Below are 19,670 nucleotides of genomic sequence, written 5' to 3' on the forward strand. Positions count from 1 at the left end.
AGGATGAGGAAGAAATGATCAGATTTGGAGACAGACCTCGTATAAGATATGGCTACTGTGATTTTTTTCCTTCTACATCCACAAATGCATGTAGTTTACACAATTTTTCAAGACATTATCAAGTTTCTAATGAAATCTGGAGAAAATGTGTCTTGTAGGAGCATATGTTTTCCCCAGAAAGAGGATAGATACAAAACAAGAGAAATAACTCTAATTTATATATACTTAACCAAGGTAAACAGAAGCAGCAACTTTTCATTTTTAAAAAGAATAAATCTGATATTTCATCCCACTTTGTCTCTCTTCTCTCATTGCATAATGATCATAAACTTTGCTACAAGGAATGAGAAGACTGACACAGATCGTATACAATGTACTGTTACAGCAACACAATCACCTGCCATGCTTAGGAAGAAAATAATAAATATAAGGTAGTTCCTAGCAAACTGTTGTAAGATGTCTGTTTTTTTATCAATATTTCCACTGGATGTCTGAAATTTCCTTGGGAATAATCCCCCATTATCAGGGATCCAGGAAGTCATCTGAACCAGAAAGCCAGATAAAATCAGACTTACCTTTCCTCTTCTTCTGATGAGCTGCTGGTATTATGTTCTCTTTGACTTAAAGCACCAATTCTGATAGAAACTGCCTCCATAAAGCTTTCCCTGTCAAAATCAATGAGTTCTGTATAAATATATTGATACAGGTGTCACAAGTTAATGTGCAGTATTTCCATATATATACATGTATACATATGATGTCATGCTTTCAATGACCTTATTAATGTACAAGAAAATTTTAAACTTCAAGATAAAAAAAGTTTTTCTTATTCTAAACAATGTGTACAAATTTTCCTTTTGTAAAAAAAAACTGTTAAGTCTGCAGGACTATTTACCCCTTCTTTAAAAAAGAGGGATACTCCACCTATTTAGCAGAACTATCACAAGACACAATTAAAATGCTCACCAACACTAAAAGCTCTAGACCAAAAAAATTTAGTCTTTAGTTTCTCAGGCCAAAAAAAAATTTTAAAATTCAATGAGGCAGACAGGCCTTTTTAGGTGTTATATCTTTTTTCTTGTCAGTCAATAAAATGAAGATATCAGTTGTTTCATACTTTTTTTGTAATCTTAAATCAATTAAAATATTTACTTAACTTTAAATAATGTAATTCCAAACATTTTTATCTAAAGTCATAAAGTACCATTTTCAAAATGATCTGATTAAAAAAAAAAAAAAAAAAAACTCTTAGAAGAGGGTTACATGTATAAATCACTTGGAAAAATAGAAAATTGAGTTATTTCCCTTTTCAATTTGTCAATAAAATTGAGTGTTCGACCAAATGCGGCAGTGTCTGAGAAACTAAAGATTAATTTTTTGGTCTTTGTGCCCCAGACATCAATCTACATACCAAATTTAAAATGCTTTTGGTATTCCACAATATATTTGAAATAAACCTATGTATCATGCTTTCAGTACTTCATTTACATCAGTATACTTAATATTTAAAAGTATATTTACATGTACATTTATAATATTTACAGTATTATCTTGTAGGCATCAATCAGTTTACTTTACAGCATTTTGCTTTATGCATCCATCTTCTTATTTTACAGCATAACATATGCTTTATACTTTATAGCATTATGCTCCAAAATCTATCCACATCCATGTGCTGTGTAGTGCTTTGTGAGAGACATCATGAATCAGACATCAATCCATCTGCTTTCATACATTACAGCTTTATGCTTCAGACAACAATCTAATTGGTTTAAGCTATATGCTTCAAGCATTAATCTATTTAATTTTTCAGCTTTAAAGCTGAACATGACTCGTAAATAGGCATACACCATTTTCGATATTACTATCTAAGATATCAGCACCGGGGTATACCCTTCGCATTCGTTACAGCTGACTGCTTTATTGTCACGGGTACCGGCGTGGAATGGCGACCCGTGTTTGTGCTGGTTATCTTGCATTTATTTACTTTTGTTAACATTTTATTGCAGATACGTATATTTGTGTTTGTTTGCATACTGCACTGACCTGTGCAACTGTTGTAAATCTCTTTGGTATCTCACTCTCCTGCGTTAGAAGAAGCACACAGTTTTTTTGTCGCTACCAAGTGCTGTATAGCATACGTCCGTCTACACCGGTGACAATTGATTACACTGAACAGTGACCAAGTGAGCAGCTCTATATATAGGGGCCCTCAGATATAGCGAGAGTCCAATCGAATATGGCAGACAGATTCTTTTTACGAAGCGTGTTCAGCTTTAAGCTACAAACATCTACTTACTTGCTGGAAGATGAAGATCTTCTGAGAAGAACACATTCCTCACACGGTAAGACATCACGTGTGTACACACTGAACATTCTCTTTTTCTCATTATTTGTAAATCTGAACAAAATATCAAATTCTAAATAAATCAAGTAAGATACATATTGTCATAGATAACACTTTTTAGAATAACCAATATCCAACTATAAATGTAAATCATTATCATTCGTATTTGAGTAGAATGTATAGTTTCAAGTCTTTACAGATGTTAAAAGTATGGTATGCTGGGAATTATTTTTTCCCAAGTGGACACATGAAAATGCAGATGGAGTGTCCTTGATGGTAACCAATGAAAAAACAAAAGGCACATAATCACAATGTATACCTGAGTCAGACTGCTCCATCTCTCACCAATGAAAATGCATTGAGACCACAAATTCAATAAAAGGCCATATACTCATAAACTCTCAATTCTAGTACTTTGACTTTATGGCCTTGTTGTTCTTCAGAAAGACTAGACATTCCTAGGTAAAACTTTGAAACCCTACTGTGGTTCTACCCTGACTCCAGGAACTAAATCTATAAAACAAATCTAAATATAGGGAGCCTATATGAAAACTACAGTTTGTCTACCAATAGCCCGGATGTTTTGCAAAACAAAGTTTTAAAAGAATATTTTTGGGGCCCTTTTAATGGTCCCCTATATTGTGGCAACATATTCTATGTCAACTCTACATGAGGATACTTTCTTGTCATTTTAACAAATTGTAATCAAGCTACTTCATATTCATCAGAAATTTTTGATGTTTTTCCTTAAATAATTCCTATATTAAATATAATCCCCCTTCAATTTTGCCACAACTTTAGTCATGGGGACCATGTTTTGAGACACCTATAAAAGAAATAACTCAAGCATCATTAAACTTTTCTTTTCTGTGATGTGATGTTCTGATACTTACTGAAAAACTTTAACAGGAAAATCAGCAGTTTTGGAGTCACTATTTCAAAGAAAAATCAATTCAAGAATAAATGTCATTGTACATTGTCATCATACATAATGGGAATTAATGGAATAGGTCCTTAATAATTTTTTTCTTGATAATTACCTCTTTTCCTTAATAATTTTATTAATATAAGATTTTTATATTTACCAGTCAAACAACTTCACACAGGAAAGGCATCTCATGGCTTGACCAATGACTGACTGAAAGAGAGGCACACAAACAGTAGAATACTCTTATTTTAGATACAGACAGAGGATTTGTATCAAATCTATAGTTCCCATGAGACTGTAGCTTTATTGGTTTTGTCTATAGGAAGTGTGCAGAAATATTTTAAATATTTCTAGAAATAGCCACAACAGTAGTCCTGTTCTTTGGCTCAAGTGAGCTAAATTTTAAAAGATGCCTGAACAATTCCGTAAAACTTTTAAATTTGATGATTTAAGGTCCATTATCCCTCTGTTCTCTCATTTACAATTTTGCTTTAACATAATGATTTTCCAAACAAAATCTAAACTGCACACAATTTCAGCATACCCTTGCGAATCAAAATTTGATAGAAATGGCCTTTTAACTTGACATTTATAAAAGAAGAATATTTTTCCCAGTTAGAGTTATCTCTCTTTTCAGAGGGTCAATGAACCTTAAAAGATAAATACAAATCAGTATCTAGGAGGCTAAGTTTCTACACACTGAAGGCTGACAGAGGGCAGCATTGATGGAGCTGTCTAGAGTCTCCTGTAACTGGACCAGGGACTTGGTGTTCTGTACTGGATACAACACTTCATTGTCTGAAAAACAGTAAAATGTACAAAGGCATATAACTCTGCTTCAGATACAACTAAATCAATACAAGAGTCACTGGTAGCAACATTATGCTTAAGCTTGCAAACATGTACCTGTGAGTTCCTTTTCATTGCAACTTGGTTGTGACATACATGTATATACAAGTGAAGTTTTTTTGTTTAATCATGTTTTTGCTAGACTATGCCCTCCACAAATTTTTATTCAGAAAAAACAAAATATGTCAGAAAATGATTAAAATAATGTCCATTAGATGAGTCACTAAACATTAAATTTATTTCAGATGCACCACCCAAACACAAATTCATACACACATGGTATGTGTTAGATAAGCTGGGAGCACACATGTATCTCAATTCTGTCTTTACAGAATGAGTGAACAAACAGGCTTTGCTGTTTATAAAGCATAAACTGTCCTAACTTGGGTTATATACTGGTATAATTTGGACAATCATTTTTAAGTAGTTGAACTTCAGAATCTCAACCTTGGATACATGTATGACAAAAGGAGTTGCCAGTCAAGATTTTAGCACCCCCCCCCCCCCCCCCCAAAAATTAACTTTGTTTCTCAGCTAAAAATTTTCAAATTGAATGCAGCAGGCAGTTTTTTTTTTTGTTTTTGTTTGTTTGTTTGTTTTACTTTTTGAAGGAGGACTGAGGTCTTATATTAATTATAATATGAACCTAACTTTGAATAATTTTATTCTTTTCTTTGATTATTAATCTTGTTACAGTAGTATTGAACTTTCATCAAAAATCTTTCCCTTTTTCCTTATCTACATGTATATACACTGTATATACAGATACAGAGAGGTCAAATCTCGCAGTAGTATACCTTTCAGGAGGAAGCAGCCCCTCTGGAACTGGACCCAGGGGTTGCTGGAGATGTTGGCAGGGTAGTGGAGATCCTCCTTCTTTAGATACTGTAAAATTTAGAGGAGTCCTGAACATCCTACCCTTGGATAACCTCTGACACTATAGACATGCATGTAATAATTTACACTATAGTCATAGCAGCATTAAGAGAAGGGAGAAATTTTTGCCAAATGACTGTTATAAGTAATAAACATATTTCAAATGACAAATAAGAACTGTGTTAACTTCTGTATATTTTGAAACTTTTATTAACAGTTCATGGTTGCCTAATAAATCACTTCTAAAATATAAAATAATGAACACCTTAAGTTGCTGTAATCTACAATAGATTTTTTCACAGCATAAAAGTCAACTGATACCTGCCCCACTTTCTCCAGTTTAAACCTCGGCTTTTTGTCTCGGTCAACCATCAACTCTGATATGGAATCCTCATCATCCTGAAGTAAACAAAAACTCTGCATGATTAATTTTAAAGTACTGTATCTCTCTTCCATGTATAACTTACTATTCTTTTCTATTTTTGGTAAAAATCATGGACTTGATATCATAAGGACTAGACTTTTACACCAAGAATGATAAAGATATGACAGTTAACTGTGCAATCGTGGAAGGATTGCTGATGGTAGTGCCCACACATAACACAAAGAATCATCTTAGGGTAATTCACTTTGAAAATACATGTACCAGGGTAGGTCAGCAATTAAAGTTAAAGAAGTGTACAACAGACAGACTGATGATGCTTATCTACATGTACAATGGAGAGATTCTAACTTGGATCAGATAAGTCAATTTCAGCAAAGGTAACTTGAAATTTACAATAGTTGATAAACTATTGATACGATACGATATACGATTTACGATAGTTGATAAACTATTGATAGTTTTTAATGGTTTCATGCAAAACAAAACATCCATAAAAATAGTTGTTAATTATAGCTGAGTCTTACGTTCATTCTTACCAAGGTAAATTGGTTAAAGTTGTCTCTCAGGAATTCTGCTACAAAATTTATATCATGCTGTGTCATCTATTCAGAAAAAATAATTTACTTTATATAGATTTATCTCAGAGTACATATAAATTGACAGTATTAATTCAAATTACTGATTACTTGTCAGAAATAGGTGGCGCCTTGTACAGGTACTTTAAATAAATCAATGTACATAGTAAAGTAAAATAGTTACCTTAATAAGATCTGCTGAGGGTTTTTCATTTGACATTCTCTGTATGACTGTATTAATATAAAAATATTGGAGTGAACAAATTTTGAATTATTGTTAATAAGAATTTGGGGGTTTTTTTGCCACCTGTACATATACTTAGTTTTTAGTTTCAGTTGAACCTAGACATTAGTAAGGAGGTCCCCAAACTTAAACTTTCCTACTCAAAGTGAATATTAAGATATTTGGACACCTTGTTTGACTTTTGAGTTAGAAACTTCATTTGAATCCATATCCCCCAATTTACCCAGAACTCTCAGTGTAGGAAATACAAATAATATTATTATACCTCTTCTGACTTTTCCCTATATAAAATTAGATTGTTAGATGTGAATAATTCTCTAGAAATTACTCTGAATGGACTAATCCCTGTTTAGTTGTGCATTCAATGCATTGATTAGTAAAGTGCTTCAAAATATGTGTCGGTATTGCTGTGAACTTTACAAATATAGCCCATTTTTAGGTCGATCAGTAGATGTATTGACATCACAGAAATGCATACTGACTGAGCACAGTGTGAAGTTGATATACTTTTCTGTGAAGTCATACATGTATCTATGGATTGACCAAATCAAAGGGCTACATTTGTTACATTATTTTCTTTGGAAACAAAAAAAAAAGAGAAAAATTCATTAAATTTGAATATGTAAGTTTTAAAGACTTTTCACCATTATAAACACATCTTTGAATTTTCCCTCATGTTATTTTTAGTGACTATAAAAGTCAATATGGTCAAAATGTAATTTTGCATGTGATATCAAGCAAACCAATCAGATTTATTGAATTACACAGTAAAAACATACAATTCTAAATCCCCATTTACATCATAAGAAAAACGATTAACTCCAAAAAGGTAATCAATCCCTGATCTTACCTACATACAGCCATCTGAAAAATGCTTTAAAATTCTTTATACTGTCATCAATAACCCTGAAAATCAAAAAAAAATTTAAGTAGATTCCTCAAAAGAGGAATATAGTATCAGTTAGTGTCAATGGATTTTTTCTATATTGAGTGTACTTACTGTTGGAGTTCACTGGACTTGAGGACAAAAGAACCAACTGACATGATGGCATTCTGTATTGTCTGTGTAGTTAGACCTAACACCCCAAACTTCTCATACCACAATGACATCCCCTTCAACTCAGCTAGGTGGTAAAGGATGGCCTGACTTACACTGAAAACATAAAACTGGTGGTAAAACCCTGTAATCATTAAAGTGCATTACCAGAAGGAAACAGAATCAAAGGGAAGGGGGAGAGTCTGAATTAGAGGTGAGAGAAAGGTAAGGGAGAAGAGAGGGGAGGAATGAGGGAGAAGAGAGAGAGAGGGGAGAAAAATAAGGAATGAGGTAGAAAGAGAGGAAAAGAGGCCGAAAGAAGGTGATGGTAAAGAATGAGGGAGAATGAGGAGAGTATCCTCTCTACCCATACACAAGAGTTTATATTTGTAAACCAGTAGACAGCTCAAAACAATTTTCATCAACTTGTTCATTTGTAAATGCCCATTAAACATAAGTTGACTTTTCATCTGTTATTGCATTTCTTTAAGATTTTGATAATTCAAAGCAAGCTAGAAACTCAGACCTGCTATAGGTGACCAATTTTGAAAAATAAAATTCTTATTGATCAATTTTTCTTTTCACACTTTTATATAAAGGAAAAACCTTTAAGGATCTGAAATCGGAGGTTAAGAGGTCAGCATTCAATTTTTTTTTAAGAAACTGGTATATAGATTATATAGATTATATACAACAATTGCTCTAAAGGATATCTTGATCAATATATCACTAAAAATGAGCTTTAATTTGTAAAACACTGGTGTTCTTCTTCTTAGTTGATTGCATTGTAATAAATCTACAAAATTGCGAAAGGTTTACAAATTCACTTTGGACATCAAACTTTGAATTTGCATGACATTTTGTGTACTCTTTTAAGTCTTTTTTTCCCAGATTTTCAAATTTCCCCATAAGTCTGACTACAGTGTCCCAACAGAAATCCTTTGTGTTCCTGAAGCTCTTCTTTGTTAACTAGCCGCTGTTACAGTGTCAATAGAATCCAATTGTTGTATTATTTGGTTAGCAAATTTTATTGGTACTGATGATGAACTTACACCTGTAAATGTTTGACCACTAGTTTCTGAATGTTGGAGTAGGAGGTTTCAATAGAATGGCCCAATTTCTGCAAACCCTGTCAACAAAAAGTTATCTTCACTATTAACATGTACTTTCATAAACATTTTGTACATATATCTATATAACACAATTTTGAATTCAACATATTATTAATGTATGAATCCCTACACACTCATCTATATGTATCATAAATTGTGAAATTCAATTTGAGTGTGCTTCTGTGTTGAGAACGACTGAAATATTAATAACATATCTTTTAACATACCCTACTTCATTGAAAAAAAGCATAAACTAAATATTTCAAATTTCCTAAATTTAAATTGCCCTGGGCACTAATAAAACCTTACCTTACCAGTTAGGTCATTCAAAAGAAAAGTCTGTAATTCTGGGCTGAAAATAAAAGCACAATAATCAATTTTGGGTAAATAAAACCAGAATGTCCATAAATCATGTTCTGATCTTCTGCTTCTTTAGTTTGCATAATTTGGTAAGTACCTGGGGGTTCCAAACAGGAGAAGTTCCAGAAAATCATTACTGACAGTTCCTGTACCAACAGCCTGTAAACAGATACAGATTTCCCTCCTCCAATAAGCAATTTACGGAATGTTCAATATGCAAACTTTATCCTGTACACTTGACAAAATACATGTTTTTGTAATAAATATACTCATAACAGACAATATGATAATAATCCATATTGACTGTAAATTTTACAACCCATTCAAGTTAAGGAAATAAAGTACATATAAAACTTTAGAGATTACCATGCACATTAAATACACATGTACATTGTACCATTAAAATGGACATTGGGTAATTAAATGTTAGAAGTGCAGTCAAATATCACATATCTCAATCACTTTCAAATTTAATGGAATTGATGAAAAACAGACATTCAAGCCCTTAAAACTATGAATTTACATTTATCTAACAAAATATTTGGAAACCATGTGACTTGCGGTCTAAAAAAATAAATAAATAAGATCTGCTGCCATCTAAGATCTAATAAGATCTCTAAGTGTCCTGTGTACAGATATCTGACCTTTTTGTCCTCAGCAAACTTGAGAAGCTTGGAATCCATTTCCATTAAGATGTCTTCCCATGCCTCAGACATCTGCTGAACTGTGGACTGTAAGTACTGAAAGAACAAAACATAACAATCAAATAATTCTTAAATTGTCTGTATTTACTTTCAAGACTTCCTGTATGGAATCTTCCTTCACAACAATTTGGGCAACTTTTGTATGAGAAAGGCAGTACAAACTGTCTGCATAAAAGATGAGTAAAATATAATCTGTGTGTAGATTCTATGTAAATCTGATATACATTTATTTAAACAATGTCCCAATCTACATGTCAAAAGCTGTACAAATTTAATGACTCTGGTAAAAATGATTGAATAATGTCAGACCTCAGTTAGTGTCAACACTTGTCCAAACTTCAGAGCCATGATCCTCATTTCTTTATGTCTTGAAGCAATTAACTTTGTGTCAAACTGAAAAAAAAATCATTTGTTTTCTACATTTGACTTTTTTTGCACTATGTGACAAATACATAAAGTGTCAATTTTGAAGCAATTAATGTTCAATGATTTATAATTGTAAGTAACTTGAAAATTTCTGAATATACAATGTAAATAACTTCTTTCTACATTTATCTCCTGCACAAGTTTGATTTGGGTCTACATTGACTGGGGAGAGAATACACATCATGGACTTTAACCTGGTACATTAAGGAAAAAATAAAGTTGACATACAACAGGTTAAAGCATAACCAGATACTAGTACATTATTCTGAAATGTTGAAGTACATGTAAGTAGACCCTATAGTCTATACTCAGAAATTAACCAGACCTAAAAGCTTTCATGAAATTAAACCAGGTGTCTGGATATATATTGCAAACATACTTTTCTCCATGTAGTCACAATTCCGCAGAATCACAATTTCTGTTCAATCCATGGGTTGAAAATAACACAGATTTCATTGATTGCCATTGTGTATGTTATAAATGTATTTTATGTATGCTGTGAACATTTTGGTGGAAAATTTACGGTGACCATGTACATAGCATAAATTAATCACATGCGGTATACATTATACATGTACATATATACATGTATTTCTTGCATATGAGATTCAAGACTTGAAGAAAATGGGATTGGTTACATATCTCTTGCTAATCTACAGAAAGCCATAATATCATGACCAGGTATTTTAATTAAATTTGTGTAACTTATCATGAGAATTTGGCCAAAAACTACTTATTCATAAAATATTTTTATATAAATTTCAGAATTCAAACTTGTTAAATGTATAATAATTTAATTTTAGTTGTAACACGCCATTTGATTGGATAAAAGATTTAGTTTATATCGTATAGCATAAGTTGCCTACGTCACGAGTTACGTCAAAAAAGTATAACTCCGCTTGACGTTACTTTTAAATATGCTCAATTTGAAGCCATTTTGGGAGGAAAAATTGTCTTATTGTCTACACTGAAATTAAATTATAAGGAATGAAGCTTATTTTATCCTATGTTATGCGATATAACATAACTTGGGGCAGTTTATGCTTTTTTATAAACCGCTTTGTGGTTTATAAAGCGTAAACCACCCCAAGTTATGTTATATCGTATAACATAGGTTAAAATAAGCTTCATTCCTTAAATCTTACAGTCATTAGGTAGAAACTTCTGTGTTGTTGTTTGTTCTGGAGTTCTAGTACCACTGACAAACTCTGGAGATCCTGGCTAATAGTGGCAGCATGGATTCTCTTTATCTGCAGTGTGAAGATATATAACAATGAAAAAACAAAGGAGATGGGCGAACATAGCGTGCAGAAAGCCTATAGCTTCAGAAATATAAAAATCATGTTCAGTTTGTGAATTTAATACTTAGAGTAAAGTTCTCATTATTGAAATTTATGTAATTGTGATAAACAAAACTTTTCTGAGGAAAATTTTCTTGGCAAAATTTATTCTTTTATAAAAAAAAATTAACGTGGTATTCATGGGGTTCGAACCCTAGCAATAAAAATTCTGAGAATCATTTTCTTTCGAGACTAGCACGCTAACCACTAGACTACACAAGTCCTGACGAACAGTGGCATTTAAATCATGTTTGTGATATGACCCTTGACTTAATGGACTTCAAGTATTTCTCGAAAAGATGCGAATGTTATGTCATAAAAGTATATTTTTAAGGTACAGTGGGTCATTGCTCCATATTTTTGGTAACCAAAAAATGTATATTTTTATGCAAACTTTGAGGATTAACTTTCAAAAAGGTGGAGTGAAGACCCACTCATATCAAAAAATAGTGTTATAGTATGCGAAAATGACTCTTTTTGCCCGCTTCAGTGTGTGTCTAATATTTCACAGGCAAATAATTTCAATCTTTGAGGGATTTTTGCAAATTGTAGAGATTTTACATAAAGTATATTTTAATGTTAGATGAAATATCAAGGAAAATTTTGATATAATAGAAATTTAATTTTTCATCTTCATGTTTGTCACACTATAGGCTTATCGCTCGTCATGTTCACCCATCTCCTTTACAATGTTTAAACTTTTGGTCAACTGTTTTTAAGATATTACTCAAAATCAAGGTTAAAGGTCAAGGATGAGGTCAGCTTTGAAGGTGGCATTGAAAACACTTCATGATTTATTAACATCTGATGAAAGGGGACCAAATACTGAAGTTCAAAACTCCTCTTCATGATTAACTTAGTGTGATGTTTGCAGATGATATTTAGAAAATGTCACCCACAAATGGGCAACAGCTTTTATGGAGAGAAAATGGCAATCCATATATCAGGTTTGCTTTGTCATCTAGCCATAAAAAATATAAAACACTGGAAAAAAACATACTTAAAGGATAAAGAACCAGCATGCAGATCTATACATACTAAACATGATAATAGACATTTCCTACCTGGACATTACTGACAGCTGGTACTGACAATCTACTGACAGGACAGACACCATAGGCATACAAACTAACGGTGTTACTGCCAGAGCCAACGATCAAAACATTCAACCTGGAAAAATACACAACTCTCTGAACTACATTATAAAATACAAAATCCTCAAGGACTTTCTGAACTCCATTTACAGGACATATAAAATACAAAAACATCAAGAATGGACTCTCTGGACTACATAAATAGTGTCCAGATAGAATTGAAAGTCAAAATTAATATTTTATATTTAATCACAAGTGCAAATAGTAATGTATTCAATTTCTGAATAATCTGAGTACCAGTGTTAAGAGCAAGGCAACCTCTAGATTTGCTGTTTATTGTTAAAGGAGTGTGATACTTATTTATTGATAGCTTTTTACATGTGGTGGATGTATGTGCATCTGTGTGTGTGTTTGGGGGAGGGGGTGGTAATAAGGTACACCCTATTTTAAGTACTCACTCTTTTTGTTCACTCAGTTGTTTGCTATCCTCTACAGATTCTTCACTGAAATAATATTTAAACCAATTGTCTTATATGTATAGATAACAATAATTCATTATACATGTATAAACAATATCAACAATGTTAAGTTTTAAAATCTTATTTCAGTAGAGACAACCACTTTAATGTTAACAGTGCAATATTCTTAAACAGGTCGAGACCACTAGATTTTCTGATGTCAGCATAAATTTGCATATAAATTAGCTATCTGTTTACTTTACCGACTGTTGAATGAGTCGCAATGCATTATGAGCTACTACACATATCAATACGATCTCAGTTATGTTGAAAATAAAGAGCAACTTTAATAGTCCCTTGGAAACTCATTTTCAATTCTTTTTTGACATTTATGAAAGAAATATTGAAAATGATATATAATCTTTCATTTCTATGCTCACATTTACAAAATTTGCTTTATGAAGCCTTATATCAACTTGTAATACATCGGCATAAACTACTGTTCGAAGAGATGTAGGTGCTATTGTTTCGATAAACAATTGAGCGTGTTTTTTTTCAGGTGATATACATGAACATAGTTTTAGACAGCAGTACAAGGTGCATAATTATTATTTAACTCCTCAGTATCATCAGAATGTTTTTATGTACATGCAAATGTCAAAGCGTTTGTACGGTATTTGAAGCAATTATTAATCATCTAAAACAACTCCAGTATTAAATGTGAGCATGGAACAGTGTCTTTGGACTATAATCTTTCAATTTCAGCCTTAGAAAGTAAAAAAGAAGCTGTACGGTTTTTCCGGTGACAAAGTAAATATTATGCAGTAATCTGACGAAAACCACATGTCGCTGTTGAATTGTAAACAAGTAGTAGACTGTCATGCTTTGCAATTCATTCAATCAATTGGAGAATGGGTTTGACGAAAACATTGTCACGAGTTGAAAAGTGCCTTCCATAAAAGGTAGTGTACCCGACCTGTTAAAACATGGGATAAATGCTGTATATAAATCTACTTTCTCAGAACAATTTAACATATAAAGATTCCAATCAGTATCATTTTTTCAACCAGATTTTCACCAAAATTTGTGGCTTTTTACTCTTGATGATAAATATGAACAATTTTTAACAAAAGACATAGTGTGTGCAGGGTCAAACATTTTTATCCTTAGATCACTTAAGTACATGTATGTTCAACCCCAATAATTTTTACTTACGTGGGCAAAACTTTAGAAAGAGTGCCATAGCTGCAAAATATACATAAAAACAAATATACAAGTAATATATTACATACATGTATTACCAAATTTGTCTCTTAAAATGAATACTATAATATCCTTGGATAATAAAAACACAAAGAAATTATACAAATCTATGTACTCTTAAAAACATATAGGTTTGAAAGCAGTGTCTCTTAAATTTAAAAAAAAATAATTTTTTTACCATTATGGATAGATAGGGAGTAAATGCTGTTTTTATCATGAAAATTCCAATAAAACCAGCAGTACCCACCTTTTATTGAGAGGTTGTAACTTGGGGAGATATTGTTTGAAATTGTCTTCTTTGTAAGGATCGGGTTTCCATACAGTGCCATCTGGTGAGAACTGACAGACCCACTCCATACAAGTTATCTCCTCTTCCATGCTGATGGAATGGAGGATGTCTGCATTTTCTATATGGTACAAATTGATTTTTCCATCCGTATAACCAGCGGCTACCACTGAAATATATACTGTCTATTAAAATGTAAAATTTCTTCCTGGTGAACTAGTCAAGAATATTATTCAGAATGAGAATTACAAAATTGCCTTTCCTTTTAGAATAATCTATTCTTGGTTTATCCTACAGAGCAGGCCATTATGCCTCATATTCTATTTTTTTTTTATAATTTAAATATTGTCTTTCTAGTATTCCTATCACAACTTTCAAGCTAATAACAACTCTTTCCAAAGATACATAAATCTTTTTGCAATTTCATATTAATCCAGAGGTACAAAATTCCATATCTGTATCTCAGGTATTTTTGTGTTCTTTGCAATAATTCTATATCTTTCATTCTTGCATTTGCAGTCACAATTTACTGGCTAAACAATTGTTAATTCAGTGTGTGTTTAATTTATTGCATGTGCTCATAAATATACTAAAAGATTCAAAAGCATTTTTTAAAAAAAAATTCTGCACAATTTAGACAGTACCATCACTGTGTTTATTTATTTACAAGTAAGCTTTGTTAAGTGTGACTAGTATTATTAGTTAACAGCAATATCTTATTTTCAATTTTGTCTTTGATCAAGAATGGTTGTACTGTATGTACTGATCAAATTCTTAAAAGAAAAAAAATTAATTCTTTTTTAAAAGAACAACCCTGGTTATTATTATGCGTCATTATAATAGCAGGTAATTGCCTCATTATTTTTGCTTGATTATTTCCAAAACTTAAGAAAGGGGCTCTTTTAATTCAAAGTTTGCAAATCTTATTTTTTTTTTCTCGTTTTACTTATTTAAACAGGTTTATTTCAAATGTTGCACTGAATCATTTTGTTTTTATTTCATAAAATTAAACCAAAAATATATGTCTAACATCTGCTTCATATAAAATAAATAAAATATTTAAAATCGACAAATATTTAAGTATTAGTTTCATTTCATTACCTTTCCCATCTGGTCTCCAAGCTAGAGATTTAACCTTGACGTCTTCTGATGGGGGAGGGACAGACCAGACTTTCTGCCACGACAGTCTGTGAAGTACCACCTACAAGAAAATATTCACACACAAAAAATCAAGTTTTTTAAACTATTATTACTTGGGTATATTAGATCATAAAGAGTTGTCCTACACAAGTAACTTTTTAATTTTTATTGTTACCTCCCCTTGTACATTGGCCAGTGCAATTAGGTCAAACTTTGGGGACCACAACATGAACTCCACCTCCACAGATACATGCTTCTCATCCATAAGACGAAAAGAAGTTTCTTCTGGCATTCTTACTCTCCTATGCTGGAAATTTAATGTATGATCAACTGGACACAAATGCAACATCTGACATGCAAATATTTAAGTACACATGTATTTTTAAAGTTAAATGCTATGAAGAAACTGCTACTAAAGCATGGACATAATACACAAATGGAATATTATACTTCTGCTTTCATTTTCTTGATTTCGTTGTCATATTCAGCTGTGTAAAAATGTGATCAACTAAAAACACACAGTTTCAAAAAAAGTTCTGAAAAGAGTGAATAATAAAATTTTGAAAATCTATTGCATAATTTTTTTTTTAAATTGATCAGTTCACATGAATTTAACTAAAATTGGATTGTAAATCATCAATATAAAGAGACATACCTAAAATAAGTTTATGATCACAAAGCACAGCAAAAATAGTCAGCAAAACTGTGAATAACTAATTTTCAAAGTCTATGGGCAATTACTATTGTGAAAATGGGTCAACTGACAACATGAAACTTGATTTTGATCTTTAAGTCATCAATATGAAGAAACATATTAAACAAGATGTTAAACAGCTTATGGCAAAGGTTAAAGTTTCTCAAATGCAAGTCAAACTCCAAGGTCAAGAGAGTCAAGGACTCAAGGTTAATGTTTTCTAAAAGTGGGTCAAACTCCAAAGTCAAAGTCAAAGGGTCAAAATTAATGGTACACAGGGGACGAGAAGATCTTGTCATAAGAACCAATATACATGCAAAATATAAAAGCTCTAGTACCAACTGTTCAAAAGTTCTGGCCAAATTTAAAGTTTTTCAAAAGTAGGTCAAACTCCAAGGTCAAGTTCAAAAGGTCAAAATTGTTAGGAAGGTCTTGTCACAAGGAATATTCCTGTGAAATTTGAAAGCCCTAGTACTAACTGTTCAAAAGTTATGGCCAAGGTTAAAGTTTTTTAAAAGTGGGTCAAACTCTAAGGTCAAGGTCAAAAGTCAAAATATTTACACCCATAGAAAGGTCTTGTCACAATGAATATACATGCAAACTAAAAAAGCCATAGCTTCAACTGTTCAAAAGTTATGGTCAGCCCAAGGTTAAACTTGGGTAATTTTTTGCAAAAGTGGGTCAAACTCCAAGGTCAAGGTCAAGAGGTCAAAATTTTTGGTATTCAAAGAAAGGTCTTGTCACAAGGAATATAAAGGTGAAATATGAAATCCATAGCTCCAGAATCAAAAGTTATAGGCAAGTTTAAAGTTTTTGCGGACAAACAGACAGACAGACGGACGGACAGGGAAAAAGCTATATACCCCCCAATCTTCGATATGGGGGCATGAAAAGTCAGCTTATTATCTTCAAGCACAGTAAGAAAAGTCAGGAAAAGACGAAGTCCAAGGGCAGTAAGTTTCATGAAAATTGGATAGATAAAATGTTTTATCGTTAAAATGATATTGTCCTACTGACCAGGTTTAACGAAAGAATTTATTCCACGTGTTGTCAATGTAGCAAAATAAACAGGGGCAGATAATTCTACGTTTACTACAAATAATCCAGAGTTCCAAATGACAACATAGCATGAAAATTCACAAGGAAAAATGTTTACAAAATGAGTTGAATTTTTGTCTTTATATTAGATTATTTTTTATGGAAGAAGGTATATACAAGCTAAAAAAGGTTTGTTATGATTAATTTGGTAGTTATTTTCAGTGTAACTCCATTTGTATTCCTCAAAATCGTTTCAAACCCGCTTTATTTTGCTACATTGCAACTATATTGCAACTATATAAGACATATTCTAACTGTGGTGAGGGCTTGTCCCGAGACACAGTTAGATTATCCTATCTAGAAAAAAGGTTGACTTTAAACTCAAAGAACAAGTGCACTTATGGGCCCCGGTAAAATGTGAAAAAATGAAGAATCAAATTAAGCATAATTTTTCATCTCAGATCATTAATTGATATCTAAACCATAAGATTCAACAAATTTTATCGATGAAATTCATGAATATACAAAGAGCAAAGCCATACAATGTGGTAGGGGTCAGCCGACATTCGTGATTTTGTATAGTAAATCGAGGATGGTCATTCATTTCAAAGCTCTTGTTTACTGTCAGCCTAACGTTGTACAAACTTGTGCGAATGACAAAAAGCACACTATACATTTATAAAACTTGTGTGAAAGTAGGAAATTTGTACAAGATTAGGCTCGTACTTAAAACATTAAAAATGTATGAAAAGTTCAATGTTTTTCCTATAGCAAGCGAGAGCTATTTACCTGTATGACCTATGTTGAACCCACCCGTGGAATAAATTATTTAAAATACCGGTAGTCACATGAGTTCTACCTAGGTAAACATTCCTCGAAGGTGCTCACTGTAAAAGATAGCCACGTTGATTATATCGAAGTCGTGCCGCATAGGGAAGTTTGTATGTATTTGGTTTTAGGAACACGGAAGGGTTAGGAGAGTTTAGTGTCGTTAAAATGTCACCATTATACACAAAAGCGTCAAACATTTTTAACATTCATGCAAGACAATGGTACTGGTATTGAAAGCCACCTAAATACACTTTTTTCATTTTAAAATTTAAAGGAACTAATGGTAATACTTATTGTATTATTTCTAATGCAAGCGTGCAAATTTCTTAGTTTGCTCACTATGGCTACAGGCATCTATACACCTTCATTCGAATTTTTTTTCTCAAGTAAAATAGCGCAAGTATCATTCGGCAAACACGCCCATCAATGATCCACCATCAGATTGTTCAAGTGTCCGATTTAAATGTCTCCTCCCCTTGATTTAAATAAACGAAACTCAAAATAGGTGCGGTATGACTTTTCCAGATTTGGGGTAGCTATAGGTATTTAAAAATCTTCATTTGTTTCAAATCCATGGTGATTTAGGTGATGTTTTAACATGATTTTAATTAGAAATATCCACTTGTGTTTAACTATTACAAGAAAAGAACAATTTGGTGCTATATTCTAAAGTCAAACGGCACTGAAAAAGGGCCCATTAAGCATTGCTTAAGTGCACTTGTCCTTTGATCTGCAGGTCATCAATATCAAGACAAACACTTACCAAACATCAACTCATTTTCTACAAGCACAGTAAGAAAAAGTCTGGAAAACACTTTGACTATTCCTGCCCTTGTATTCTTGAAAAGAATATTTTAAAATATTTATTTCCCATTCCCATTTTCCTTAATCATGTGACTCTACCCCCCCCCCCCCGCCCTCTCTTCCCTGGGCCATCATAATCATGATTTGAATTTGAATCTGCACTACCTGTGGGTGACTGCATATTTATATATGACAAATCATGGCTTTGTTGTTCTTGAGAAGATTAATCATTAAATTTTACAGATTTTTCCCTAACGGATATTGCCTTGTAAATACATGTACTTCACTTATTGAGATATTTTGTATCAGTGCAAAACTTTAGAACCAGAATTTCTAGTTTATATATACTTTTCATATAATGTTATTAAATTTTAATCAAATTACCCGATGTTTGCACTTCTTGGTGTTTTGTATCTGAATTCGTTAGTAGGATTTCTTTTTTCTACAGGGCGCAGACATCTTGGTTTTAAAACGAGGCACCCAATGAAATATGGTGTAAATAAAGAGCGTAACCAATCGTTTATTATTTTACTTCATGACGCGGCCATTTCAAGAGAGAGAAGTGGAAAACGTTAGATAAAGTGTAAAAAAAAGATGTAAGATCATCAACAAAATATCTATGAATTTATAATATTATAAATATGCAGTATGTATCAATGTTATTAGACAAAGCTAGTCCAAATCCTTGAATTTAGCAACAAAATAATAATGGTCTCTGGGGAGTCCAGTTTATCACAATGCTGCTGTGCGTGTTTAGATAAATGTCAGATCCTTTTGACCTGATGGCCTGACACAGATTGTAAATTTAGAAAAATCTGCATGCAGGGGCCTTGCTCAACTATGTGTTCAATTTACATCACTGTTGCTAATGATTTATTAG

The 19,670-nt window shown here is 32.4% G+C and overlaps 1 protein-coding gene across 1 annotated transcript in view; it reads right to left on the reverse strand.

The window, feature by feature from the left end:
* LOC133201185 (anaphase-promoting complex subunit 4-like) overlaps positions 1–19,193 on the reverse strand; it is a 56,767-nt gene extending 37,574 nt beyond the window's left edge. The window contains exons 1-24 of the mRNA XM_061336972.1: positions 19,175–19,193; positions 15,599–15,730; positions 15,385–15,484; positions 14,245–14,452; positions 13,950–13,979; positions 12,735–12,779; positions 12,247–12,352; positions 10,988–11,092; positions 9,726–9,809; positions 9,357–9,452; positions 8,810–8,871; positions 8,662–8,704; positions 8,293–8,369; positions 7,205–7,357; positions 7,055–7,110; positions 6,145–6,191; positions 5,922–5,987; positions 5,322–5,399; positions 4,922–5,009; positions 3,976–4,073; positions 3,433–3,485; positions 3,241–3,279; positions 2,300–2,401; positions 576–665 (exon numbers count right to left, since the gene is read on the reverse strand). Coding sequence (XP_061192956.1) covers positions 576–665; positions 2,300–2,401; positions 3,241–3,279; positions 3,433–3,485; positions 3,976–4,073; positions 4,922–5,009; positions 5,322–5,399; positions 5,922–5,987; positions 6,145–6,191; positions 7,055–7,110; positions 7,205–7,357; positions 8,293–8,369; positions 8,662–8,704; positions 8,810–8,871; positions 9,357–9,452; positions 9,726–9,809; positions 10,988–11,092; positions 12,247–12,352; positions 12,735–12,779; positions 13,950–13,979; positions 14,245–14,452; positions 15,385–15,484; positions 15,599–15,715 — 1,943 coding nt within the window. The 5' untranslated portion in view covers positions 15,716–15,730; positions 19,175–19,193. The remainder of the gene's footprint in view (positions 1–575; positions 666–2,299; positions 2,402–3,240; positions 3,280–3,432; positions 3,486–3,975; positions 4,074–4,921; positions 5,010–5,321; positions 5,400–5,921; positions 5,988–6,144; positions 6,192–7,054; positions 7,111–7,204; positions 7,358–8,292; positions 8,370–8,661; positions 8,705–8,809; positions 8,872–9,356; positions 9,453–9,725; positions 9,810–10,987; positions 11,093–12,246; positions 12,353–12,734; positions 12,780–13,949; positions 13,980–14,244; positions 14,453–15,384; positions 15,485–15,598; positions 15,731–19,174) is intronic.
* Between the last annotated feature and the right edge of the window lie 477 nt (positions 19,194–19,670).

Source organism: Saccostrea echinata, unplaced genomic scaffold (genome assembly GCF_033153115.1).
Source record: "Saccostrea echinata isolate AGI-Se365-2 ecotype Australia unplaced genomic scaffold, CSIRO_AGI_Sech_v1 ptg000042l, whole genome shotgun sequence".
NCBI classification, from domain to species: domain Eukaryota; kingdom Metazoa; phylum Mollusca; class Bivalvia; order Ostreida; family Ostreidae; genus Saccostrea; species Saccostrea echinata.